At 44.0% G+C, this 26,817-nt stretch overlaps 1 protein-coding gene and 1 long non-coding RNA gene across 2 annotated transcripts in view; one reads left to right on the forward strand and one right to left on the reverse strand.

The window, feature by feature from the left end:
• The window catches only part of RNF19A (ring finger protein 19A, RBR E3 ubiquitin protein ligase), a 40,262-nt gene extending 20,808 nt beyond the window's left edge, over positions 1 to 19,454 (forward strand). The window contains exons 3-10 of the mRNA XM_084803065.1: positions 2,742 to 2,950; positions 8,753 to 8,897; positions 9,699 to 9,861; positions 12,230 to 12,344; positions 12,778 to 12,939; positions 14,705 to 14,918; positions 16,276 to 16,419; positions 17,293 to 19,454. Coding sequence (XP_084659191.1) covers positions 2,742 to 2,950; positions 8,753 to 8,897; positions 9,699 to 9,861; positions 12,230 to 12,344; positions 12,778 to 12,939; positions 14,705 to 14,918; positions 16,276 to 16,419; positions 17,293 to 17,989 — 1,849 coding nt within the window. The 3' untranslated portion in view covers positions 17,990 to 19,454. The remainder of the gene's footprint in view (positions 1 to 2,741; positions 2,951 to 8,752; positions 8,898 to 9,698; positions 9,862 to 12,229; positions 12,345 to 12,777; positions 12,940 to 14,704; positions 14,919 to 16,275; positions 16,420 to 17,292) is intronic.
• On the reverse strand, positions 19,435 to 21,710 carry LOC311609751. Its single transcript, XR_014783486.1, has 2 exons — positions 21,231 to 21,710; positions 19,435 to 20,310 (listed from the first exon to the last, which is right to left on the reverse strand). It is a non-coding gene; the product is annotated as an uncharacterized lncRNA (long non-coding RNA).
• Between the last annotated feature and the right edge of the window lie 5,107 nt (positions 21,711 to 26,817).

A 26,817-nucleotide genomic window follows, 5' to 3' on the forward strand; every position in this document is an offset into this window, starting at 1 on the left:
AAATCTATAAACGCACAAGTGTCTACCATTAGTTACTGTGTAATATAAAGCATTTAAAAACTTAAAGTTACTCAGTAAGTCATTAATTCATTAGTTGTGTAAGACCCAGACACAATCAGAATTGTGTTTTCTGATATTAAATGGTTTCTGTTACAACAAAAGCACACTTTAACAGTACATAAATGGTTGCGGGTACAGTTCAGCAGGTGCTTGCCTAGTATGTATGAAGCCAGGGCCTGATCCCCAGTACCAAATACACGGAGCATGTTGGCGCATGCCTATAACTTTAGTACTTGGGAAGGGGAGGCAGGACAGTCAGAAGTTCAGGGTCATCCTCAGCCAGGGCTGCGTAAGACCCCACCTCAAGAGCCGGGCGTGGTGGTGCACGCTTTTAATCCCAGCACTTGGAGGCAGAGGCAGGTGGATCACTGCGAGTTTGAGGCCAGCCCGGCCTACAAAGGGAGTCCAGGACAATCAAGGCTACACAGAGAGACCCTGACTAAAAAAAAAAAAAAACAAAAAACAAAAAACCAGAACCAAAAAACATTGTATCTGATGCCCCCATAAAATACTTCAAACACTGAGGAATGATGTCTGCTGTACAGACCTTGTAGAGGAAGAATGTGGTTTTCTGAGTGTTTTTCATGGAACCTCAGGACACACGTTATTTAGTGAAGTGTCAGAAACTGGCTAGCATAAACTATAAACTAGGATAGTAAATCTGAGGGTCCAGACAAAAACAGGGCAGATCACAGAGGTAGTTATTAAAGGAAAAGGAAAAAGAACAAGAAAATATACATGGATATTTTTTATTTGCCACATTATCTATTGAAATTGAATTCACCTTACAGTAGAGAAATTAACACTAAGAGAAAACAAAATAGGAACAACTAATTCAGTAAATTCTGTTGCTAAGAAAACAAACTTATGGGGATTATGTAAATTTAGCTATACAGTAACAAAATTTTTGTTGCCAGTAACAAGAGGAACACCAAAACTCCCTAACTTTCCAGGAAATGTTTGGTATTTTACAAACAAAAGCCTAGATATTAATAGATTTATTTGATACTGCTTTCAAAGAGAGCTAGAAAGCTCTAGGTCTTGACAGTTAATGTGTACAATTGTTTGTATGTGTGTGAACTTAGAGCAATGGAGCTGCTCCTGTGTATCGTTCACAGTTTGACCTCCTCCCCCAGCACCAAAGTTTACAAAGCTGTAGAACAGTCTCACAGTGTGATGGTCACTTCTGCCATAAAAAGATACTGGTGTAGATACAGCGTACCAGTTACTTTTCTGTTGTTAGGATAAAAGCACCAAGCCCAGGGATGCATTCGTTGCCATCATAGTGGGGAGGCGGCAGCCGGCAGTGAGGGCGGGAGGAACTGCTGAGAGCAGCAAGCAGAGAGAGCAAAAACCTTAAGGCACACCATCCATGATGGGCTTCCTTCAGCAAGGCCGAACCCTAACTAACCCTACCCAGCAGTACCGCAAACAGGGGCTAAGTGTTCAAATGCCTGTGACTGCGGGGGTGGGGCAGCACATGTCATTCAGATCCCCACACAGTCTACTGGCTTTACGTGGGTTTCCCGTTAGATGCACTAGCTAGTGTATGTGGGCTGGGTTTAGTTACACGGAATTTTTATCAGGTGTGGATTTGTGTGCCTACCATCAGTCAAGGATATCGCAGGCTTTCGTGCTGCTGCCAGTTAAAGCCAGCTGGTCATGCCTCACAGTACCAGCTAGCGGAGGAAGTTCAAGGTCTGCCTGACGAATAGACAGTTCAGGGGGCAGCAATTTAGTAAGACCCTGTCACAAATTTAAAACAAAACAAAACAAAATAACAAAAATAACCAAAAATTTTTCAAAGGCAACAATCCCTCTTGTCATCCTTCCACTCTCTCCCTTGAACCCTGGCGGTCATTAATCTACTCTCCATGTCTAAAGCCTTGTCGACATTTCAAGTGTTACTCATACTCAGCAGAGGCACATAGTTTGTAACTTTATAAAGTTGACTTTTTCTTTTCTAGCTAAATATACTCTCCCAGAGATTTGTTCATCTTTTCCTTGCGTCAATCATTTGTTTTGATTCTTGAGTAGTATTCTATAGTGTGCATGTATGTAGCGCAGTTTAATCATGTGCTGGTTGATGGACATCTGGGCCTTTTCCCGTTGGCCTGTTATGATACACCTGCTAAGAAAGCTGATGTGAAGAGATTTTAATTTCTCTGGGGAGATGTCTAACTACCCAAATATAAAGTATCAAAAATATTTACTCAGAGAATAGGCATTAAGGCTAGTCATAAACGTACTCTTCATCTCTTATTCAACTCCTGTCCCCCTCCCCCATCTATTCTAGTTCAAATAAAAGTCTGTTTTTGTTAAATTATTACATGACACTGTCTTGTTGGTTGGTTGGTTGAAGACAGACTCTTCCCACATACCCCTATGTGGGGTCCTATGTAGACCAAGCTGGCTTCTGCATGCTGGGATTAAAGACATGCACCTCCACACTTGCCTAAAATTTGAGAGTAAAGAATTTAGAATTCTTTAGAGGTATTTATATAGTTTCATTCATAAACTGTCATTTTTCTCTTATTTTCATGTTGGTTAGATTGTTTAGGGTTTATCATTTTATTAATGCATATATGAAAAGTGCTTCCTGAGTACCTTTTTAGTTGGTTGCTTTTAAAATTTTTACTGAATTTTATGTCACATTTTAAATCATTTTCTTTTCTTTCAAGATATGCTGTGATAGCATTTGGATGTGCCAGCTGTCCTAAATTAACTTGTGGGCGAGAAGGCTGTGGAACGGAGTTTTGCTACCATTGTAAACAGATCTGGCATCCAAACCAGACCTGTGATGCTGCTCGACAGGAGAGAGCTCAAAGTTTACGCTTAAGAACTATACGTTCTTTGTCCATTAGTTACAGCCAGGAGTCTGGAGCAGCAGGTACTGTCTATAGTTGTTTATGCATTTTGTGTTTGTGTATGTGTGCATGTGAAGGTGGGCAAGTGAGTGCAGATCAGAGGATAACGTGGGTGTTGGTCCTCACCCTTTGCTTGTCTGAGACGGTGATCTTGGTTTTTTTTTTTTCTGCCATGTATGTCATACCAGCTGGCCTGTGAGCTTCCAAGAATTCCCCTGGCCTTGCCCTCCATCTCACCATCAGAGCACTGGGATTGCAGGTGTGGGTACTTCTGTGTCTAATGACATGTGATTTCTGGGGATTCAAACTCAGGTCCTCAGCTTGTGAAGCAGGTGCCTTCCTCACTGAGCCGTCCACTCAGTCTCTGTCTGATTTTAAAAAAAAAAGTTATTTGACACATAGAGAGTGGTTGGTAATTTTCCTTTCTGTTCTTTTTAAAGTTTTTTTGGCGGGGGAGAAAAGGGTTTGTTCAGCTTACACTTGTACAATGCTATTATTTTCACCTAAGAAAGGCAGGGCAGGAACCTGATGCAGAGGTCATGAAGGGGGCACTGCTTACTGGCTTGTTCCTTAAAGCTCACTCAACCCACTTTCCTATTGAAGCAGGACCACCAGCCCAAGGATGAGCTGGCCCTCCCCCCTTGACCACTGATTGAGAAAATGCCTTAGAGCTGGATCTGATGGAGGCATTTCCTCAGCTGAGGCTCCTTCCTCTCTCATGACTCTAGCTTGTGTCAAGTTGACACACAAAGCCAGCCAGTACACTGACCCTTTGTCAACTTGATGCACAAACATATCAGTATTAAGCCACAACCTTTCCTTTCCTGTTTATTCACAAGATCTCACAGTAAAAACGAATAACTTTAAAAGTCGCATTGTCTTTACAAATTCAAACACATTAAAATTTCAGTTCCTCACCAACCCAGCCACAAAACGTTTGGCCTACAGTTTGTCCTGCCCGCAGCGTGTTCTGGGACCAGAGCCCAGCATAATTATCATCGGAGACGCATCATCTAGCAACTGATGGATGGCAGCAGACGCAGAGACCCACAGCCCAGGAGTCCTGCAGAGGAGGGGGAGGAAGGATGGGAGGAACCAGAGATGTCAGGAACCCCACAGAATCAACTGACTGGAACTCTTGGGGGCTCACAAAGATCAGGAAGCCTGTAGGGGTCTGACCTGGGTCCTCTGCGTATATGTTATGGCTGGGTAGATTGATGTTCTTATGGGATTCCTAACCGTGGGAGCGGGGCTGTCTCTGACTGTTGCCTGCATGTGGGACACTTTTCTTCCTCCTGGGTTGCTCCATCCACACTTTGATGTGGTGGTATGTACCGGTGTTACTTATTGTAGTTTGTTGATGTCCCTTAGGGGTTTGCTCTTTGCTGAAGGGACGTGAAGGGGGTGGATCTGTGGGAGAGGGGAGCTTGGGGACGGGGAGTTAGGGAGAGCTGCAGTCAAGATGTAATGTGAGAGAAAAGAAAAGAGTCTTCAGTCTCCTTAAAAATAGCCAGTTTCTTTTAAAATCCAAAGTCTTTCAATTGTGGGCTCCAGTAAAATAAAAAATAAACCCAATACTTTGTTACTTCAAGAGGGAAAAATCAGGGCGCAGTCACAATCAAAGCAAAGCAAAATCAAACTCCAACTGTCCAGTGTCTGGGATCCACTCACGATCATCTGGACGCCTCACAGAGCTTGGGTCACTTTTCCAGCGCTGCCCTCTGCAGCACACAGCTTGTCTTCTGGGCTCCGCTGGCTCCCTCCACTGCTGCTGCTGTTCTTGGTGCTCATCCCGTGCTCCTGGCATCTCCAGAACGCTGGGGTTTCTGCTGTACCTGGGCTGCACTTCCGCCAATAGCCCCTCACAGGCTCTCTACGTGGTTCCCAGCCTCACCTTCTCTGCATGACCTTCAGCCCTGGGCCTTCCAGTGCCACTGAGGCTGCACCGTCACCAGTGGCCTCTCCTGGTGCCATGTGTCAGCTGCTCTTCATGACCCCTTCATGCCTTCAAAGCCAGCACCACCTGGGTGACTCTTACACTGTTAAGCTTGGCTGCCAGCACTCAGTACAGCCATGGCTGTCTTTGGAACACAGCCTCTGCTCTTAGGAAACACTTCCTAGAAATTTCACCCCAGTGGTACTCTTCAGCCCCAGCTGACTCTTCAGCCCCAGCTGGCCAGAATGACAGAATCTTAGTTCAGAACGGCAAATACTCCTGATAGAGCCTATAAACTTAACTCTGAAGCAATACAAGCCTGACCGCCATTCTCTGCACTGCTCTCAACATTGTCTGCTGAGCTCCTAAAGAACAACCCACTGAGCTGGGCATGGTGGCACACACCTTTACTCCCAGCACTTGGGAGGCAGAGGCAGGCTGTTCTTCATGAGTTCAAGGCCAGCCTGGTCTACAAAGTCCAAGACAGCCAGGCCTACAAAGAGAAACCCTATCTCGGGGGAGGGGGGAAAAATTCACTAGGGCCTCAACACTCTGGCTTTTCTAACCAAAAGTTCATAAGTCCCTTCATCATCCTCCCAAAACATGGTCAGATTTGTCACAGCAGTACCCTATTACATTGGGCCCAACTTGTCTTAGTCATGAAACGCCACGACTAAAAACCAAGGTGGAGAGGAAAGAGTTTATTCAGCTTACACTTGCACGTTTCTGTGCATGACCAAAGGACAGGAACTCAAGCAGGGGAGGAAGCTGGAGGCGGGAGCTGAGGCGGTGGCCACGGTGGAGTCATGCTTCTTGCTTGGTTATTTTAACTTTAAGAGTGTTCAGTTAGCCGGGCGTGGTGGCGCAGGCCTTTAATCCCAGCACTCGGGAGGCAGAGGCAGGTGGATCGCTGTGAGTTCGAGACCAGCCTGGTCTACAAAGAGTCCAGGACAGCCAAGGCTATACAGAGAGACCTTGTCTCGCAAAACAAAACAAAACAAAAAGTGTTCAGTTAGCCATTATTACCAATTTTCCCTTTGCTGTTAAAATGTGTTAGCCAAATGGTGGTGGCATGCGCCTTTAATCCCAGCACTTGGGAAGCAGGGGCAAAGTGGATCTCTGTGAGTTCAAGAACAGCCTGGTCTACAGAGATATGTAGTTCCTTACCAGCCAAGGCTACATAGAGAAACCCTGTCTTGAAAAACAACAACAGAAGTGTTTTATTTTTTACATGCGTTTCTGTCCTAGAAACTGTATTCTTGATGCATTTCTGTTTAATAAATGCAGAAAGTGGTTCTAAGATTGGAAAGATTTTTTTTTTGTCAGTAACAGCAAAAAAAGAAAAAGTCACCTGATTTTTTACATATTAGCACTGGATATAGTCCATACCTATTATTCATAAGTGAATGGTATACAAAGCTTGTAAGCATTTAATAAATGGTAATTTGGAATGTATTACCTGGATGGATTGAATAGTTAATAATTAATTTCTATGTATAAAAACCACACAATTAAAAGCTTAATCTTTTCATTTAAATATTTTATGAAATTAAAAAATTCATATTCAATCTAGGAGTAAGGATGTAAAAAACCATTCTTTAGGAAACCTACTTAGGAAGACACAAAGAACTTCAAGGTGTCTTTGGACAGGAAATTAAAAATTACCTAAGGATCTGTTCCTGCATGTAAACATGCATCTCATAAACCTCAAAATCAAATAAAAAAACACAGAAGAACAGTAAGAATATTGTTCTTCGAATAGTCAAAACAAAATGTTTCCCGTTAACAGAATTTTGTTTATTGGAATTTTAATCCCTAGGAAACATTTTATCTTGATAATTACAACAGAAAAAAGTTAAAATACAGAAATTTTAAATATGGAAATTTATAAATAGAAAGAAAAGAAAAGGCAAGCGATATATTCCTACCAACCTGTAATATATTAAGATTATCATCTACTTTATCTGCTTGAGAAAAAGTCTTTTAAGCTTTATTATGGGCTTAATATTTTATATAAATACACTTGAGTTTTCTTTCTTACCTGCACACTGACTTGTTTCTATTTCCTCTCATAAAGATTTGGGGTAGAATTTAAAGGTAGCAGTAATAATAATTATTATTCATAAGGATCCAGAAGGAATTTAGCAAAGACTTGTTCCGGGAGACGTAGCAGTAGCCGTTGTGGATGTTTCCCTTAGAAATAGCAGGTGTCTTTTGTCACAGCACACACAGATGTGTGGAGCAACAGAATGGACTCCAGTCTCCCCTCCTCTCTTTGACCCAAGCAAGGCACTTGTCTCACCTTAAAGATGAAGACACTGACAACACTTACGTAGATCCATAGGGTTGCAACATTTCTGTTAAATGTGGAAACACCACAGAAATACACTAGAGAGTTCAGCTCTCAGTCATCGTTAAGTCAAAAGAAACATTGAAATGGCTCGTTATTTTTTAAATGAACACTACTAATTAGTTATCTAAACAAATACTGGGCATTCTCCAGGTAGTCACCATGGGAGAGTGTATGTAGCTGTGTTACCCTGCAGTGTCTTGCTGGCATAACGAGCAGCATAGGTAGTTTCATTTTGACTTAATTTGTTTATCTGTTGAGATAACCAAAAAAAACTTCTTTCTTTTATAGTTAAATAAAACTAATGATATCATGCCAGATAAATAAGGGGTTTTGGTCCAGGCATGTGTGCGTTCCGCTTTCTGATGCCATGACAACATTGTTACCTACAAAGTTCACACTGTAGAATTATGCAGTAAAGCAGACCCCCCCCCATATAAAAAAATGTAAAACTAATTTCATAATATTGTACTGAGTTTGTGATTTTGTGTTTGTGCTTCTTAAGCAGATAGGAATAGTATTTCTTTTGGATATACATGTTGTGTTAGGTATAAAAGCCAGCTTTTCATCTTGTCTATCCTATGTTCAAAATTTGAATGCAAATGTTATAGTCATTGAGTCATTTAAATAATAATTTATAAATACTTTTTATATTGTAGAAATTAATTCTTTGTCTTTGGCTTCTTAGAGCCATTGTTTTGCTCAAAATAGCCTGAGTTATTAGAACACTAATGTAAGACTTACTAATTCTTAAGTTGTAAACAGCTTTGGCCTTACAAGAACACTAAGGAAACTTGAACTCATTGATAAAGTGGTTTAAAATTGAGCATAAAACTTGTAGAAAGGAAAATAGTATATTAGCTTAATGTTTAGAGAGTAATAGCATGGGATAGATACTGACACTCCGTGGTTAGCGTTGTAGATGCATGTTCTGAACTGTGTGTAAGTGGAGGATCTAGCTGGCTAATGGTGACCGTTTGATAACTGTCGGTTGCTAGACTGCAGAACGGTGGTATAGCTCTCACCCTCGGTTGATGCCTAAGGTTGTCTACTACAGGGCTTTTAACCTGGCCCCTTTGTGCGTTCTGTAAGGCATTAGTATAATGCACTTGCGTAGATGAACAGAGAAGACAGAGACTACTCGGTAGTGGCGGCTGTTCTCCGTGACTTAGAGTGTCCTTAGTGGATGTCACTAGGAGAGAGGGGAGTTGTCAGTGCGGTGCCCAGTGCCGTAGTCACTTCCCAAGTGTGTCTTCACCAGGAGCAAACAGCGCGCAGGAGTCTGCACTGCTCCTTTGCCTTTGTCGTTCTCATTGCTTTGCTACCGTGTTTGAAAAATATTTACAACTTGAAATTTTAATACAAAGTGTATTTCCTTAGAAGGAAGGAAAAAAAATTAGTTCCATACTTAAAACAGGAGGTGAAAACTGCCACTTAATGACCTTTAATTGCAAAGATGTGTTTGGGCAGTGTTGCTTCTGTTAATCTACTGGAAACCACTTCTACACACATGCTGTTTTCTTGTTTTGTTCCTCACAGCTGATGACATAAAGCCATGTCCACGATGTGCTGCTTATATAATAAAGATGAACGACGGGAGCTGTAATCACATGACATGTGCTGTCTGCGGTTGTGAGTTTTGTTGGTTGTGTATGAAAGAAATCTCCGACTTACATTACCTAAGGTAAGCTTGTGGGGAGAAGTGCCTGTGTGTGAGCAGACTTCCCCTGTATGCTGAGGGTTTGTTTTGAACAGTATTAACCTAAGTAATTTTATTCCTGAGATTTATAAGCTGCATAAAGAGATTGATTTTATTCCTACTTAAATAAGTTTAAAAGCTTCCAAAGTTATTTAGAACTAATAAAAATAGAAAATAAAAAGGTTCCTTTGGTGTTACATGGTTGTTGTTGAACTTCTGTGCTAGTATTTGCTACTCTATGCAGTTAATCCAGCTCTTAATTTTCTCATCAACATATTTTCTCATTTAGACCTCAAGGTTAGTTAGTTAATTAAACTAACAAATTCATTTGGTTTTTAAGAGACAGGGTTTCTCTGTGTAGCCCTGGCTGTCCTGGAACTCACTCTGTAGACCAGGATGGCCTCAAACTCACAAAAATATACCTTCCCCTGTCCCCTGCCCCCGCCTGGTGCTGGGATTAGACATACGGCACCACTGCCTGTCCCAAGGTGAATTTATGATGTAGTTACATAATTGTGTGCCTAAGATGGAGGTAAAATAAGCACATTTTATTTTACATCAGTTTTGAGGGTCATGGAGAACTAGGAGTAAATTTTAAATCATAATTAGCAATATCCTCCTGTTCATGCAACGTAAAGTGGATCTTTCTTTAATCTTAAATGACCCCAAGGTACAGAAAAGAGGGGCGGTTAAGTGTGAGACGTCTCCCGCTGTAGCTGTTGCTTTGATGCAGTCCAGCTTACGGTTGTGCTGTTCCCACCAGTTATTGTGTAATTCTCCTCTTAGTCCATCAGGTTGTACTTTTTGGGGGAAGAAACCCTGGAGCAGAAAGAAGAAAATCCTGTGGCAGCTGGGGACCCTTGTTGGTGCTCCCGTAGGGATAGCGCTAATAGCTGGCATCGCCATTCCCGCCATGATCATCGGCATCCCTGTGTACGTGGGCCGCAAGGTCAGCACCTCTGCTCACTACCGTAGCTCACCTACGCTGCTGGTGTGTCTTCTTAGGACTGCAGTGTCTGCACTTTGCTCTCAACTCACACGTTGGTTTTAGTTTCTTCATTATAAAAGTTTTGGGCTGGGGATATAAGATATAACTGTAGGTAAAAATTTTCAAGGAGTTCTTCCTGCCTCCCTCCATTTCTTTCTTTCTTTCTTTCTTTCTTTCTTTCTTTCTTTCTTTCTTTCTTTTTAATTTTCAGATAGGGCTTCTTTATGTAGTCCTTACCTGCCTAGAACTTGATTTGTAAACCAGGCAGGCTGGACTTGAACTTATGTCTCTGGAGTGCTGGACTCAAAGGCATTCATCACCACTGCCTGGCTTGTTGTGGGCATTTTTTTTCTTTTAAGATTCCCTCTTCCCAAATGATTCTAGCTTATGTCAAGTTGGCAAAAAACTAAGCAGAACAGGAACTGATTTTAATAATTTTTCATGTAGGTTAGCAAAAAGATTTTTATTGAAAGTAAAACTATTTACTCAGGTAGTAGAAGGAAAGAGACAGACTGCACATACTGACAAAAAAATGTACAGAGTAGCAGTGAGACTAACCCCAGTACTGAGGAGGCCAAACCGGGGCTGCAGCAGGTCCCAGGACAGGCTAGCCTGTAGTGTAAGGCCTGTATCCAACATGTTTACGATGTCTGTTGTTGTTCATACGTGCATCTAAAGGGTAAGTTGTTGGATTGTTTTTTCCTTTGAATAATATTCTGTGGTGTTTGGGGTCTGCATCAGCTCAGAAAAACCTAGTAAGTCAAGAAAGTGCCTGAAAACTGAGCTTTTAGTTACAACACAAAGTAGAAAATGTTTCCAGAGTAAACAAGTTAGGCCTGCCTATGATCCCAGCATTAAGGAGGTAGAGGCAGGAGGATCAGGGGTCCAAGGTCGTCCTTGGCTACATGGTGAGCTGAGGAGAGCCTGAGCTACATGAGATTAGGTGTTAAGAAATTGGGGGTGTGAGGTCTAGGGGAGAGATGACTCAGCGACTAAGAGCATGGGCTGCTTGCTCTTCCAGACTGCTCCTCCCAGTACCAATGGATAGCCCACAGCTATCTAACTCTAGTGCCAAAAGATCCATGCCCTCTTCCGGTCTCTATGGCCACAGGGCACACACAAGGGACACAGAAGTACATGTAGGTAAAATATCTATGCACATATAATAAATAATTATTTTTAAATGAAAAAAACTGGAAGGAAAAAAGATAGCAAACACAAACAATTAAATTGAACCAGAAGTAAGGGGATGATGTGGTCACTGTTATTCCAGACTGGTGCTTAAGGATGCCAAAGTTGCTAGGCTATGGCGTACATCCGAAATTTCAGTGCTTGGGCGCGTGAGATAGAGGAGTACCTCAAGTTTGAGGCCAATTTGGACTATGTAGCAAGGTCTTGTCTAAAAAAAACCAAAACCAACCAAACAAACAAAACACAAGAAGGAAGAGGGGAATATTGGAAGTTGATGGAGGATTCCTCTCCCTTAGCAGCCTGACCTCAGACCTAGCCTGCGTCTGTGTGGGCGTGGCTCCGCTCTGCTGCAGGACCCAGCTGTAGAACAAAGAACACTGAGAGGACCTTGCATTTCCAGAGACTGCCTGTGTGATTTGAACGCTGTTCACGGGATGTCTTGAAACAGATGGGGAAACCCTTGTTTAATGCGTGGCCCATGCAGTGCCCAAGAACAAAGCTACTGAACTATTTCCCAGTTTCATTTAATAACTCACAAGCCATTTTTGTGGCGATAATTCTATGTACTGATGTGGATGGTCCAGTGGTACCTAGGGGGCTTAACTCCTATCCTCTGGTAACCGTTACTCTTCTTTGTCTCTACCTCCTCAAGCTGTTAAATGGGTAGATAGGGTTTTGAATCAACTTGTTAATTTTTTTTTTTTTTCATGAAATGGTGTCTGGAAAAAAGTTGTAATTCAGTGATATTTGTTTCATACAGTGCCTTTTTAAACTCAACTTTTAGGAGTAAAAACAATTGTAGGAACCTCTCCTGTGTCTGGTTCAAGGAGTCTTATTTAGAGAGAAACCTGTGAAAGTCCAGTATTGTTTTTGTGAAATGGAATCTCATGGCCTGGGCCAGCTTCTAACTAGCGATGTACAAAAGGATGGTGCTGAGCTTCTGCCACTGCCTTCCTATGTAAGCAAGTCCTTAACAAGAAGCGGTTTGTGAGACTGTGGTTTGCCTTGGATTAGGGTGTTAGACTGAAACTGTGAGAAATTACTTCATCTTTCTTGTACGTGTAGAACTGACTGTTTCATCTAAGCTAAGTAGATAGTATTTTTCCTCTCTAAACTTCCATTCCCTTTTAAATTTAAGATTCATAATCGCTATGAAGGCAAAGATGTTTCAAAACACAAGCGGAATCTGGCAATAGCAGGTGGTGTAACGCTGTCTGTGATCGTATCTCCGGTGGTAGCTGCAGTGACTGTAGGTAAGAGCACGCCTTAAAGCATTCTGTAAATATTAGGAAATAGTGCCTTGATAGAAAAAATATTTGTAACTGTTATGTTGTTAAGAGGATTACTTTTAAAATGAAGGGCAGTTTAAGTAGAACCTACAGAAGGATTCCCATGCAATTTCATCAAGAGTACAGTAGACTCATGAACCTAGCTTTAGGGCTGGGCCGTAGCTCACTGGTGCAGCGCTCGTCACAGCCGTAAGTTGAGTCCCCCAAGAACTTGTTAAAAAGGTCACAGAGTCAGTCTTTCCCTCGTGTGCTGCCTAAGGCCACCTGGGAGTCTTACGTTTGCTCGTGTTCTGGCCAGGTCTTTAGAACTCTGTGTACCTTCTCCTGAAAAGATGTATGCCTCATAATCTGTGATTTACTTTTTGCTTTCTAATGACTTAATTTAATTCCCTTCTAGGCATTGGTGTTCCTATTATGTTAGCGTATGTTTATGGTGTTGTCCCCATTTCCCTCTGCCGAAGTGGGGGCTGTGGAGTCTCAGCAGGCAATGGGAAAGGAGTCAGGATCGAGTTTGATGATGAAAACGATATAAATGTTGGCGGAACTAACACGGCTGTAGGTAAGTCCTTAAAATAGAGGTGAGAACGTGTCCACGTCCACTGTCTTCCTCTTTCTAGGCCTCATCTGTGTCCAACACTGGCTTTCCCGCCCTCTCTCTCACTCTGTCTGCCTGTCTGTCTGTCTGTCTGTCTACCCCCCTCTCTCGCTCGCTCGCTCCAAGACAGGGTCTCACTGTATAGCCTTGGCTGGCCTGGAACTTGCTGTGTAGAACAGGCTGGCTCTGCTTCCCATGTGCAGGGATTAAAGATGCACACCTGACGCATGGCTGTGGGTGAACGTGGCAGGCGGGGGTGTGTGGAGGAGGATGGAGTGCTTCTGGAGGCTTAATTTTTACTGAGAGTACATTTTGGAGATTAGAACTTTTTCATACAGTGTTTTGCTTGATACATTATGAAGGTCGTGTGAAAAGGATGTGAAGAGGGGGCTGGAGAGATGGCTTAGAGGTTAAGGGCACCGTCTGCTCTTCCGAAGGTCCCGAGTTCAATTCCCAGCAACCACATGGTGGCTCACAACCACCTGTAATGAGATCTGGTGCCTTCTTGTGATGGGCAGGCACACGTGTACGGGCAGAACATTGTATAAATAAACAAATCTTAAAAAAAAAAAAGGATATGAAGAGAAATTCAGTTAAAAGAATTACAGGTGGTCAATAAATCAGAAACATCTTCTGTATTACTCAAAGAAATACAAATTAGAGCTGTAGTGGGCAGAAACGGTGAGGAGTGAAGGCTTTACACGCTGCCCGTAGGCGTTCCCGTCGCTTAGCTTGCTTTAAACAATGCTTGTTCTGTATCCAGCAGGTTTTACCCTGTGTTTGTTTTAGGCAGGCGTCTTAAGAACGGAGCCCTTTTGTGTGCTCTGCGCCTCTGCACATATTTCCCCAGGTCCCTAGGCCCTGCCGCTCGCTTCTGTGTACCTGTCTTTAAATCTCTTATTGTCTACATGAGGAACAGGATGTGCAAAGTCCTTGTTAAGGTGTCACATCCTGCCCTGGCTGTTTGAACACATCCCTTCCCGTCCTGTCTTCCCCCACCTCTCCTTGGACACGACAGCTATACTCCTGCTTCAGGGCTTTTAACCTTTTAAACCTGGGCCTAAAATACTCATCTTTCAAATAATTTTATGGCTTATGTGTTCACTGCCTTTGAGTCTTTTACAAATGTGATCTTACGAGCAGCCAACCCTGGTCATTGTACCAAGGCTGTGTGCAAGGATTGCCTGCGAGCACCGTCGTCACCCTCTTTACCTCTGCTGTAGTTCTGCACAGCTTCTTTCACACTGTGACTGGATGTGTAATAGGAACTCAAATGCTGGCATAAGTAGCTTTCTCAATACGAAGCATGTGAATAGTACTGTGAAATTACAATATATTGCTAACACATCTTGTAATAGTTTATAGACAATTAGAACTGTGTACTTATCTAGAAATCAACTTTTGTCCCAATCTTATTGATCTAGAAAATAGGATCTCTCACTGGAACCTAGTGCTGGCCAGGGAGGCCTTTTAAAATAGTTCATTTAAAATTCCTTAATCTTCTGGACTTAAAGAAGAAAGAAAAAGGGGGGGGGGGGGAGAAAGTGACCCTCTTAAATTTAGGGCCAGTCTCAAATTAACCTGTACACCCTGAAATAGTTTTCTTTATGCCGAACCATGGGTGTGATTTGTACTTTGTATAATCTGATATCCTTTCTGAAATCATGGAGGAATAAAGACATGAAAATTAATGAGTAATCACTTATTTCTTGAATTATTTTACATTTAGATACAACATCAGTAGCAGAAGCAAGACACAACCCTAGCATAGGCGAGGGGAGTGTCGGTGGTCTGACTGGCAGCCTGAGTGCAAGCGGGAGCCACATGGACCGGATAGGCGCCATTAGAGACAACTTGAGTGAAACGGCTAGCACCATGGCACTAGCTGGAGCCAGCATAACGGGAAGCCTGTCGGGGAGTGCCATGGTGAATTGTTTCAACAGGTAAGAAGCAGCTGTTTTGTTTTGATTAGATGAAAAATCTGGATACAAAATATGATAGTTATTCTAAGGATTAAAAAAAATTAGGCAAGAATAAGATTTTGTTTTGTTGTGTTGTGTTTTTAAACCATGTTGGGTACTTACGTTGGAATAAAAAAGTTGTGAGAAATAGCATCGCACTTGATGAAGTTGGTCTGATAAATGACTGCTGCAGCTATGCTGAGAGCATGGACATCACGCTTAGCCTGGCCCTTGCTTCCGCGGTGTCCGTAGGTGTTAGCACTGAGACTCTGACTGAGGCTTGGGGGACTGGAGGAGTCAGGACACGCCAGTCTGCATTGCATCCTAAGCTGACAGTGGTCATCTTCTCTAGGCCTTTAGCTGATACCCATGGAGACAAGGAGGAGAAGTTAACATACCTCTCTTACTGTGTTTTGTCTTGTTGTTGTTGTTTGTTTGATTCACTGTTTCTGTTTTAGCTTTTTTTTTATGTGGAGAAAGGTAGATGAGTTAAAAGATAAATCAGTCATATTCATCTTATTTTAGGTGCTTTACAGTTGGATGGAAATTGAGTTGTAGTAGTATTTTTACATATGGTACCCCTTACTACAAAATCAGATGTGGGCTGAAATCGTTTACTAGAGCCCTTTTTAATATGGGATTTTTGTTATTATTTGAGATGTAGTGTCACTGTGAGGCCCTGGATAACCTGGAATTTACCTTAATAGGCCAGGCTGGCCTCAGAGTCACAGTGACCAGCCTGCCTCTGTCTCCTGAGGGCTGGGAGTAAAGGTGTTTGCCTCCACACTCAGTTAGTAGAGAATTTTTTAAAATGTATTAATTGATCTATTAGCCACACCCAGTTAATAGAGAATTTTTAAATTTTATTCATTTATCTATTGTTGGTTAATATATGGTGTTTTGTGCTGTAACCTAGTGAGGGCAATGCAGATCTTTACCTTGCTTGTCTCTCTTTTTTTGGTAATGTCCTCTTGCTTCTCGGTGGATATTGTTCAGTACACCAAACTATCATTGTGTCATCAGACAAGTAGGAGCTGAAAAGCTACAGGGTCTAAAATTTCATTGCTGAAGATGTATTTATTATTTATACAGTATTCTGCCCCTATGTGTGCCTGCACACCAGAAGAGGGCACCAGCTCTCATTGTAGATGGTTGGGAGCCACCATGTGGTTGCTGGGGATTGAACTCAGGACCTTTGAAAGAACAGCCAGTGCTCTTAACCTCTGAGCCACCTCTCCAGCCCCATTACTGAAGTTCTTTAATGAATTATTTAAAGATATTTATTATGATTGCTGAACTAAAACTTATTGAGGGGTTATGTGATGCCCTCCTCTTTAAGGTTGGAAGTGCAAGCCGATGTGCAGAAGGAGAGGTACAGTCTGAGTGGAGAATCTGGCACGGTGAGCTTGGGGACAGTTAGTGATAACGCCAGCACCAAAGCCATGGCAGGATCCATTCTGAATTCCTACGTTCCTCTGGACAGGTAAGAAAGGGTATTCCTTCTTAGAAGATAGAAAGGGTTTAAAAGAACCATTCCTGTTGCTGAGCGCAGTCTCTGAGAAAATAGTGAGAGATGTCCAAAGGAGGCAAATCCATCAAGGTAGAAAGGAAATTCGTGGTTGCTAAGAGCTGAGGAGCGGGAAGAATGGGGACTGACTTCTCATCAGCATAGTTTTGTGGTGGTGAATAATGAAAACTATTCTGAAGTCAGGTAATGGTGATGGCCATGCCTAGAATCCAAAGGCAGTAATACACCTACTAGTATTTTACAACTCGAAGCAAGCATTAAGGGGCTGGAGAGAATGCTCAGCTCCTTTTCTAGAAGACCAGGGATCAATTTCCCACCCACATTAGGTGACTCACATCCACCTGTAACTCCAATTCCTGGGGACCTTATGTCCTCTGCTGGTGCCTTCTCATACATAGAAATCAGGTACAAACACATACACATAAAATAATGTATTTTTTTAACTGAAGCATTAAAGCAGTCCTCTTGGACTGTTGATTGTGGCACACGCCTTTAATCCCATCACTCGGCAGGCAGAGTTCAAGGCCAGCCTGGTCTACAAGTTGAGTTCTGGGTCAGCCTGGTCTACAAGTTGAGTTCTGGGTCAGCCTGGTCTACAAGTTGAGTTCTGGGTCAGCCTGGTCTACAAGTTGAGTTCTGGGTCAGCCAGGGCTGCATATTTGGACTCTGTCTCAAAACAAAAACCCCACCAATAACAAAAACCGTCCTCTTATATGTAGTTTTATGTCAGTAGAATGTGACCTGCATAGCCCCACTCTCTTTGCTCTTATCTGAACCAAAATAAAAACAAAGCCAGAAGTAGTCGTATTTTTGTTACCCTCATTTCAGAGAAGGGAACAGTGTGGAAGTACAAGTGGACATTGAGTCAGAGCCGTTCCAGCTCCGGCACAACAGTGGAAGCAGCAGCTTGGGAGATGGCAGTGCTGCCAGAAGCCACACCGGGGCTTCATCCAGTGGCTTGCCTGAAGGGAAATCCGGTGCCACCAAGTGGTCCAAAGAAGCAACAGCAGGAAAAAAGTCAAAAAGTGGTAAACTGAGGAAAAAGGGTAACATGAAGATAAATGAGACCAGAGAGGACATGGACGCACAGTTGTTAGAACAGCAGAGCACGAACTCGAGTGAATTTGAGGCCCCGTCCCTCAGTGACAGTATGCCGTCTGTAGCCGATTCCCACTCTAGTCATTTTTCTGAATTTAGCTGTTCAGACTTAGAAAGCATGAGAACGTCCTGTAGTCATGGTTCCAGTGATTGTCATGGCCGCTTTGCGGCTGTGAACACCCTTCCTGAGGTAGAAAATGACCGTCTGGAGAACTCACCACACCAGTGTAGCAGTTCGCTGTTTTCCAAAACTGCTTCCTGTTCAGAAGTCCCACAGCTGAATCCGGCTGCAGAAGAGCATGGCACCAGCAAAGGTGGGGTGAAGCCTGGTGTCGATGTGTGTTTCGGGGACACACTAAAAGAAGCAAATAATAACCACCCACACCAGACGGTGGACCTGAAAGTTGCTGTTCAGACTGAAATTTAGGCTCTGAAAGCTGCAGAGTAATGACCACTGAGCAACCCTGTGTGAGCTGGTTAAACCATGTGCGACTGTTAAGTTTAAGTTGCCAGCAAAAGCCAGGTTTCACAGTCATAATGCAAATACATTTGTATGTTTAGCAAAGCGTTGTGTTTCATGTGGATGTCGATTACCAAATTACAAAATGAAGGCTTTAAAAGTGCATTATAATGAGAATAGTGACTTAAGAAAAAGTCATGTTTTGTGTTCCTGTCACAAAACATTGCTTGATGCACATACCTGTGTATTTAGATAGAAATTTGGCTTAATTTATAATCATATGATGCTAACCCTGTCCTGTGACATTCTTACGGGAAACTGAGGCTTAGGGGTAAGTGGTTAGTGACATTTTATTGAAACCACTAAAGGGATCTTGTTTAAAAGCACTTGGTGGGTTACTCAGCGTGTGACCCTCTGTAACATTTCTCTCCGTAACTGAGCTTAAATTTCATTTCTGTCTTCATATGCGACGTGGACACAAAGCTTAATGCAGCCCATTGGTAACCATTTGGATACTTAGACACTTGAGCAAGACTGTGGCAGTTTTTGCACAACTTTGATGTAGAAATACCTGGTATTGTTCCATGTCTCGTGTATTGTCAATGCCATTTTAGAAGAAAAAGGTAAAAAGAAGTAACTAAGTGTACTGACAATAAGTGAGACACAAAGCTACAGAGTAAAATCCCATTAGGATGTAAGTGTTATAAAAGTCACCTGTCACTAAAGGAAGGCAGTGCCCTTTGACTCTTGGGGCCTTTGGGAGAGCCTGGGTTTTATGAGCCTCACCATCTGGGGATTTTGCTGAATCTTTCCCATAATGTCTTCTCTAGTCACCTTGGGTTATATAGAAAAACACAGGAAATAGATAAACATGAATGTGATTTAACTATGCTGAAAAAGTATTCGCCTACCAAAGACACACTCAGGCTTTAGTAAATTTAACGTTACATAACCTCAATTTCTAACATGTATATCTTTTTGAACCATGAAATCAAAACAATTCAGAGCTTGTACCAAGCTTATACAAAAGGTCTGTGTATGGCTTTGCTTCCTTTTGCTTCTGTTTATGGAGGATGTTCAGCTGACACAAGCAGAAGTTGGCCAAAATGCTGCCCACACTATTAACTTCCCACACAACTCTCCTAGCAGACTAACCTCAAGCAGCCAAGTGTTCCACCGTAGGTGTTTCTTTAAGTGTGACCATTATGGTGCTACTGAACATTTTCTTTTATAGAAAAGGAAAATGTCCCGGGCTGCAGTCTTCCACCATCGTTTTCCTCACTGCGTCCATTAATTTGCTTATATAACACTAGTGCCAGTTATTTTGTTTGATAATGCTTATTATGGTATTTGTACATTTGTTTGCATTCCAGTTTTGTTCAGTAATGAGTGTGTAAACAGCATACATGAAATAAATGTAAATACTAATATATTTGGTGTGTGCACAGGAAGTTTTACAATAATGGGTTACTCTATTTGCTCTATTAGTCTGGGTTCTCTAGAGGGACAAAACTGATATAATGAATCTATATGCATAGAAAAAGAGATTTGTGGCTTACAGGCCGGGGCCCAGCTAGTCCAGCAATAAAAAGTCCAAGAATCCAGTAGCTGCTCTGTCCACAGGCTGGATGTTTCAGCTGGTCGTCAGTATATGTCGGAATCTCCAAGAAGTAGGCTCTAGTGCTAGTGAAGGGCTGGGCCTCACTGTTCACAAGGAGAGCAAGCGTCCTTCTTCTGTGTCCTTTATATGAGCTGCCACTAGAAGGTGTAGCCCAGGTTACTGGTCGATCCAGACTAAAAGTGGGTTTTCCCATTTCAAATGACTTAAATAGCAGTCCTTCACAAGTGTACTCACCCGATTGGATTTTAATTCCAGATATAGTCAAGTTCACAACCAAGAAAAGCCATCACATTTGCTGTATAGAAGAATTCATCAACATTATAAACCATTGAGGTGATTCGGGTCTCAGCCCAAAAGAAAATGTTTGCTGGGCTGGAGAGATGATGGCTCAGTGGTTAAGAGCACTGTCTCCTCTTCCAAAGGGCCTGGGCTCAATTCCAGGCACCCACCCGGCAGTTCACAACTGTCTGTAATTCCAGTTCCAAGGGATCTGATACCCTCACACCAGTGCACATAAAATTTAAAAAATAATAATTAAAAAATATTTGCTGAAATAACTTTTCAACCAAAAACATTAGAACTAACCTTTTTATCCACGTCTGATTCCCATTTTATCCGAGGAAAAACGCATTTTCCCAAGTGAATTGAGGCCAGTTGTGGTGTTCTCCTGGGGAGGCAGAGGCAGGAAGAGCTCTGTAAGTTCAAGGCCAGCCTGGTCTACATAGTGAGCTCTATCTAGCCCAGCCAAGGTTACTCACTGAGACACTGATCAAAAAATGAAAACAACTAAAGTTGAGTGGAAGACGAAGGGTGTGGCTTGCTCGTAGAGCCCTGGCCTAGCATGCCTGAGGCCATGAATCTGACATATCTAACACTGCCTTCTTCACCCCACCCCACGAAAGGATTTGTTGACTTTAACCTGAGCAAAGAGATCTATTGCTAAGTTGTAAAATAGATTGTTGTGGAAAATTCCCGTTGTGGGAAATGAACTTTAAATAAGGTGTTTACATTCTCAGTAATGGTAATGAAGTGTTTTATAACCTTTAGCCTAATCTCTGTGAGTATGCTGACATTTCTGCAGAAGTCTAGAAGTACAGGCCCTTGTCATATACTCCTAGTTACTTGTCATGTTGCTGGGGCACATGGCTTGACAAAAGCAGCTTTAGGCAGTTGCAAAATGCAGCTTTCAGCAGGTGGTGGTGGCGGCGGCACACGCCTTTAATCCCAGCCCTTGGGAGGCAGAGGCAGGCGGATCGCTGTGAGTTCAAGGCCAGCGTGGTCTACAAAGTCCAGGCTAGTCAAGGCTACACAGGGAAACCCTGTCTCGAAAATCAAACAAAACAAAGTGCATTTGGTCCTCAGCTCTGGGGGAAAAGTGCAGCTCTCTGGAAAGCCTTGGTGGCAGAAGCTCGGCCATGAAGCCTCACATACAGGAGGCAGACAGTGATGAATGCCTGTGCTCAGCTTGCTTTCTCCAGCCCCAGTGAGGGTAGGGCTCCCACTGTACCACAGTAGACCCAGAAGCTTGTCTCCTCAAAGATTCTAGATTGTCAAATTGGCAGTGTTGACCACCACACTCAAACTCACCTTGAGTTGATCTAGAACTTGCAGAGATGACTTGGAGAATGCCTTTGTCTCTAGGTCCCGCTTGGGGTGAGCTCATGCAGGCAGTGCAGACCTAGTCAGTCCTCTGGAGTTCAAGTGAAAACAAGCCAGAATTCACTGAAGTAGGTTTTAATTCTTTTGTGTAGTGCAGTGTTTTGCCTGCAAATATGCATGTGCACCATGTTTCCACAGCGCCCTCAGAGGCCAGAAGAGGGTATCACATTCGCTGGAGCTGGAGTTGTGAACCTAGGCTCTCTCTTGGAAGAGCAACTGTGAGAGCCAGTTACGTTTTAATTACCGTGCCTAAGAGATCCATGGAACAAAATGTCTCTAACCTGTAAGCCTCTTGCCCAAGGACAGGTAATTCCTGAAATGTTCGAGGCTGCTGTTTATGGAAGATAAGAAGTGCATGCTTTCCCATCCCTGAACAAGTTTGTCTGCACCGCATGTGCCTGGTCACAAGAGAGGTTCGTGGTCAGGATGTGCACTTGCCTTTGATTGGATATAGCGGGAAATACATCAGGATGTATGCGTCTCCCTGATTGGACCAGATGGGAAATGCCGTGAATTTTGCCTTTTTAAGCCCCTGCAAAAACCTGCAATTTTCCTGCATTCTTTGGTTTTTCGAGACAGGGTTTCTCTATGTAGCCTTGGCTGTCCTGGACTCTCTTTGTAGACCAGCCTGGCCTCGAACTCACAGAGATCCGTCTGCCTCTGCCTCCCTGAGTGCTGGGACTAAAGGTGTGTGCCACCATTCCCGGCAACTTCTATGCTTCCAAGCAGAACGATTCTTTGCACATTGTTTTCTGGGCATGCCCATCTGCCCAGTACCTTTACTTGGCTGCAGTATCCTTAGCTGCTTTGGAGCCACCCACCCCCTGGCCCCCATAATTTCTCCTGATTCTCATCTTCCTCTGCTTGCCTCATAGATCCCTACCCCAGATTGCTCTGTCCCTACCCTGCCAGACTCTGTTGACCCCCAAGTATGGGATATCTGCACCCCAGGAACTGCCAGTCACAGCACCAGCCAGTCCTGGTTTGCCTTATGAACCCCTCTTCCTTCCCTTCCAGACCCGTTTCCCATTTCTGAAACCCACCGCTGCCGAGGTCTCAAGCCCATCATTCCCTGCCTCCTATTTCAGAGACTCCTAACCCTACTGACCCCTTCCACCACTCCCATCCTCCCAGTACCCACCACTTAGTTCAGTACCTCCACTCCTTAATGAGGCAGGCAGCTCAATCCACCTGTGGTTACAAACCCCCACACCCCCTATACCCTCCTTTCTAACTCCATGACTTCCCACTTTACTGTCTTGGACCTAAAGGATGCTTTACTGTCGCCCTACACCCCGACTCATATTTTCTCTTTGCCTTCACTTGGGAGGACCCTGACACATGCACTGTGAGGCAGTTTACACAGTTCTCCCTCAGGGTTTTCGGGATAGTCCACATTTCTTTGGCCAAGCCTTGGCCAGAGACCCCTCCTCCTTTGGCCTTAATCCTTGTATGCTTCTTCAGGACATAGATGACCACTTACTTGGCAGCCCCTCCCTGTCCCTGTCCCAGAGGGCTACCTCTTTACTTCTAAGCTATCTTGGTTCCCTGGGATACCACGTCTCCCATCGAAAGCTCAACTATGCTCTCCCACTGTAGTGTACTTGGGTGTTCAACATAGCCAGGGCTCTAAGACCTGCGCCTCTGATGGGCACTGGCTCTACCAACTACAGCAGATCAGATTCTTTCACTTCTGGGCCTTGTGGGGTTCTTAAGACATTGGATTCCAGATTTGCTGTTATGGCTAAACCACTGTACCAGGCAGTCAAGGAAAACCCCAATGGGCCTCTCATCCAACTATAGTTGATTGCCGTTTTTTCCCTCCTCCAGAACACTCCTTTAATAGCCCAACCTTGGCCCTTTCGGACTCTACTTGGTCCTACTACCTCTTTACTGATGAGCTGGGCACAGCAACAGGGGTACTGGTCCAGCCTTGCCATTGCTTTTCTGTCTAAACAATTGAATCCTAATATGTGTGAGTGAAAGCCAAGTTTGCAGGCCTTAGAGGTATGGTTTTGCCTCTGGTGGGATCCTGGGCTTCGTTGGGTACTCTCCTGGGAAGCTCGCCTCCCCCACCCCATCAGGCACAAAATTGGAAGTGCACACTCCAAGACAGAAAGCTCAAAGCTCTAAAACCAAGAGAAGCAGACAGAGCGGGGAGCCCCATTTTGTCTGGGCAGACAAATTGGCTGCTTTGGGAACAGCCAGCCACTTGCTCCCCCACTCTGGTGGGCAGAGTGGGGCTAGAAAGATGGCAAGTGACCCACGCTGGCACACCAGTGCATAGTGGAAGCTTACAACAGCTGGAAGAACACGGATGACTGACTGGCAGCCAAGCCCTGGGGACCCAGCGGGGAATTGCTCAGGAAGAAGGGGAGCCTTTTCTTCCCCCAAAATAAATGAGGACTAGCAGACAATATTTGATGAAACAGGTGATACTGGCCTGTTGATTTCATGTGAAACAGGGACTTAGAAACCTTGGATGGGGTGGGGGGTGGGGGGTGGGTACGAGGTGAGGCTGAATGTGTTTGATTCGCTGGGGTTAGGGACACCAGGGATACTTGATTTACTTACAGTAACAAAGCCCTGTCATAAGAGGGGGAACATAGTAGTTAATTATCTGGTGGGGGTTGCGGGGAAAACTCCAGGTATGGTTAAAGGTCATCTGTTGAAAGCCAAGATACCAAGGTATCTCATTAGCATAGGGTGGGTGTTTCCAGGAATCCCCAGGTGCTTCCTGAATGGGTTTCTTATCAGGAAAGGATTGGGCTTGTAATCTCCCTGAGGGCTATGTGATGCTCCTTAGAAGATGGAAGCCAGCTGATAAAGAGAGTCCATCATTTTACACCGAGCTCAGAGGCTTTGTGGAAATGCCTTCAACTTTAATAGCAGGGTCCTGCATCAGGCAGTGGACAAACTCACCTGAAAGGCTCTCAAGATCACCATACTCCAGCCTATTACTGTATACTTGACATCTCCTGAGTCACTTTTCTCTCTCTCTCTCTCTCTCCTTGGACCCGCATGGGTCCAGGCCTTTCATCTGTTATTCCTGAAGAACTGCCAGGTTATCTTTCCTCCAGCCCTGCCTGACCCCATTCAACCCTTCGTCTTCCTGTTCAATCCTTTCCTGATACCCCTTCCCACTCCTGCCTAGAGACTGTGGAGGCCCTATGTGCACCCCATCCTGGCCTACTCATCCAACCTTTCACAAACCCACAACTCATCCTTTTTGTGGATGGAAGTTCCATAATAGATACAACGCAGGAACCCACTAGGCGGCACATGCAGTGGTCACCTCAGCTGAAATGGTTGAGGCAAGCCACCTCCCAATGGGAATCTCTTCACAAAATGCTGAACTAATTGCTCTTCCCAGGGCACTTCGTATTGCCAAAGGTCAACAAGCAAACATCTACACCGATTCAAAGTGTGCCTTTCTAATAGCTCATACCCATTCTGTCCTATGGAGAGAAAGGGGTTTGCTCACCACCAAGGACACTTCTGTTGTTAATGGTCCCTTTATGGCCAAGTTCTTGGAGACTCTCCCACTCCCAGCAGAGGTGGCCGTAACTCACTGCCGGGGTTAGTTACTACCCAGTGGCTCTAGGTAATGCCAGGACTGACTCAGTGGCCCCACGGTTTGGCTTCCAGCTCCTCCAGACCAACAAGACAATCTTCCTGACATCTTCCTGCATAGCTCAGTACCAGCCCGAATAAAGAAACCAATTCCTTAACAGAGAAGCCACGTCCAGGCACCAGGCACGACAATGACAGGCCCTTCTACCTACAGTCATCCTAGTTCTCACTTGGCTGGGTGAGACTGTGCCAGATCGAAGTTACTGCTGGCACTTCCATGTTCGGGAACCTTGGACCAATGGAGCTGGTGAGACCCACCATGACATCATGGAGCAGGCCAACTGTCCCTCTAAAGGATGCCAAGATGCTTGCTCTATCCTGGTACCTCACTTTCAATGCATAGAGGCATGTGGCTTCCCCATGCTTTGCTTTACTTATGGCTAAAAGAGCAAGGTCTGTCACACCCAAGGAGTCAAAAAATATAGGGATGCCCATGGGGCTCTTGTACACAAAACAAAACAAAACTTCCTAGGATGGTGTGAACAAAAATTCTGTGGGCTAACATGGCCAAAACACTGGCTGGCTGCTCCCCACCAAAGTCTGCCACTACATTACTCTCCAAGATCCTTGGGGTGACGGATGGGCTCAGGGAGTAATAGGCAAAGCCTATCAAAGGGAAACAGCTTCATCAGATAGAAACCTGATGAACCTACATCCAGTCCCTGCCCTCCATTATTCAGAACCTAGCATGCCCCGCCCAGAACACATGTCAGCAGGAGGAGCCCCCCCCCCCCCAGGCACACCTAGGAGACTCACCCCAATCTCAGGTGAAAACTAAAGAAAACGAACCTTTCTCCTGGCTGGGCCTCATCCAGGAGGGAGGAACCCCACTTAACCTCGCTAAAGCCTTCCATCTTAGAGACAGCTTTCTCTGGGTCACCTCCCCTCTGATCACAGGGCCCTTACCTAATCTGTTCAAGACGCCAAAGCTGACCCACAACCAAGGGCATCTACTATGCAAGATGTACCCCCCTTTCCAGGACTCTCTGGATAACCCTGTAAAAGTATCTTTTATTTTCCGGATGTAGTTGTCTCCGAGGCTAACTGCCTCCGTCTGCTAACCTAGGCCTAGTCCTGGAAGCTCCTAGATTAACCTAATCTGATCTAACCTAGGCCTAGAATGTTTCCAGCATCTGGGACTCACTGCTGAATAAGCTCACCCTTCCTGGCTTTTGCTGGACTCTGGCTGCCTGGTTTAGCTCGGCTGGTCTATTTTTCATTTCATTCAGGCTGATACTGACTTCATGACTCCGCTGCCTCCGCCTCACAAGTATTAAAATAATAATTGTCTTCACAGGCGATCACTTATGCAGCAGCCATTTCTATAACTTTATAGAGTCTTTAGGATTTTCTATGTAGAGAATTATGCCTGAAAACACAGCATTACTTCCTTCTTTCTAGTCTAGTTTTATAAATGTTTGTTGTTTGGCCTGCTGTCTTGATTTCAACCTCCAGGACCGTGTGAACTAGAAATGTAAGTGTGAACATCCTGCACTATTTTACACGTGGGTGTTTACCCTTCCGCTCTCCTTAGCTTTTATTCATCTCAGTAAGTTCCCCAAAACTCCAGCTGTTGCCTTTCAGGAAGGCCAGAGGGCCTTCGGGTTACCTCATTTCCCACTCTACCTAGGCAGATCTCCCTCCCCTCCCTCCCTCCCCACTTGTATGCTTGTTTTTTCTCCAATGTAAGAAAAATTAATAAATCTACCTTTTAATGTGTATACTTCAGTAGTTTTTACTCAGTTCTATGATTTGTACAACCATTATCTCTAATTCCAGGACATTGTTTTCCTTTTTTTGTTTTTTGTTTTGTTTGTTTGCTTTTGATTTAGTTTTGGTTTGGTTTTGTTTTTCAGGACAGGGTTTCTCTGTGTAGCCTTGG

The sequence above is a fragment of the Acomys minous genome (assembly GCF_964271855.1).
Source record: "Acomys minous genome assembly, chromosome: 12".
Taxonomy (NCBI): Eukaryota; Metazoa; Chordata; class Mammalia; order Rodentia; family Muridae; genus Acomys; species Acomys minous.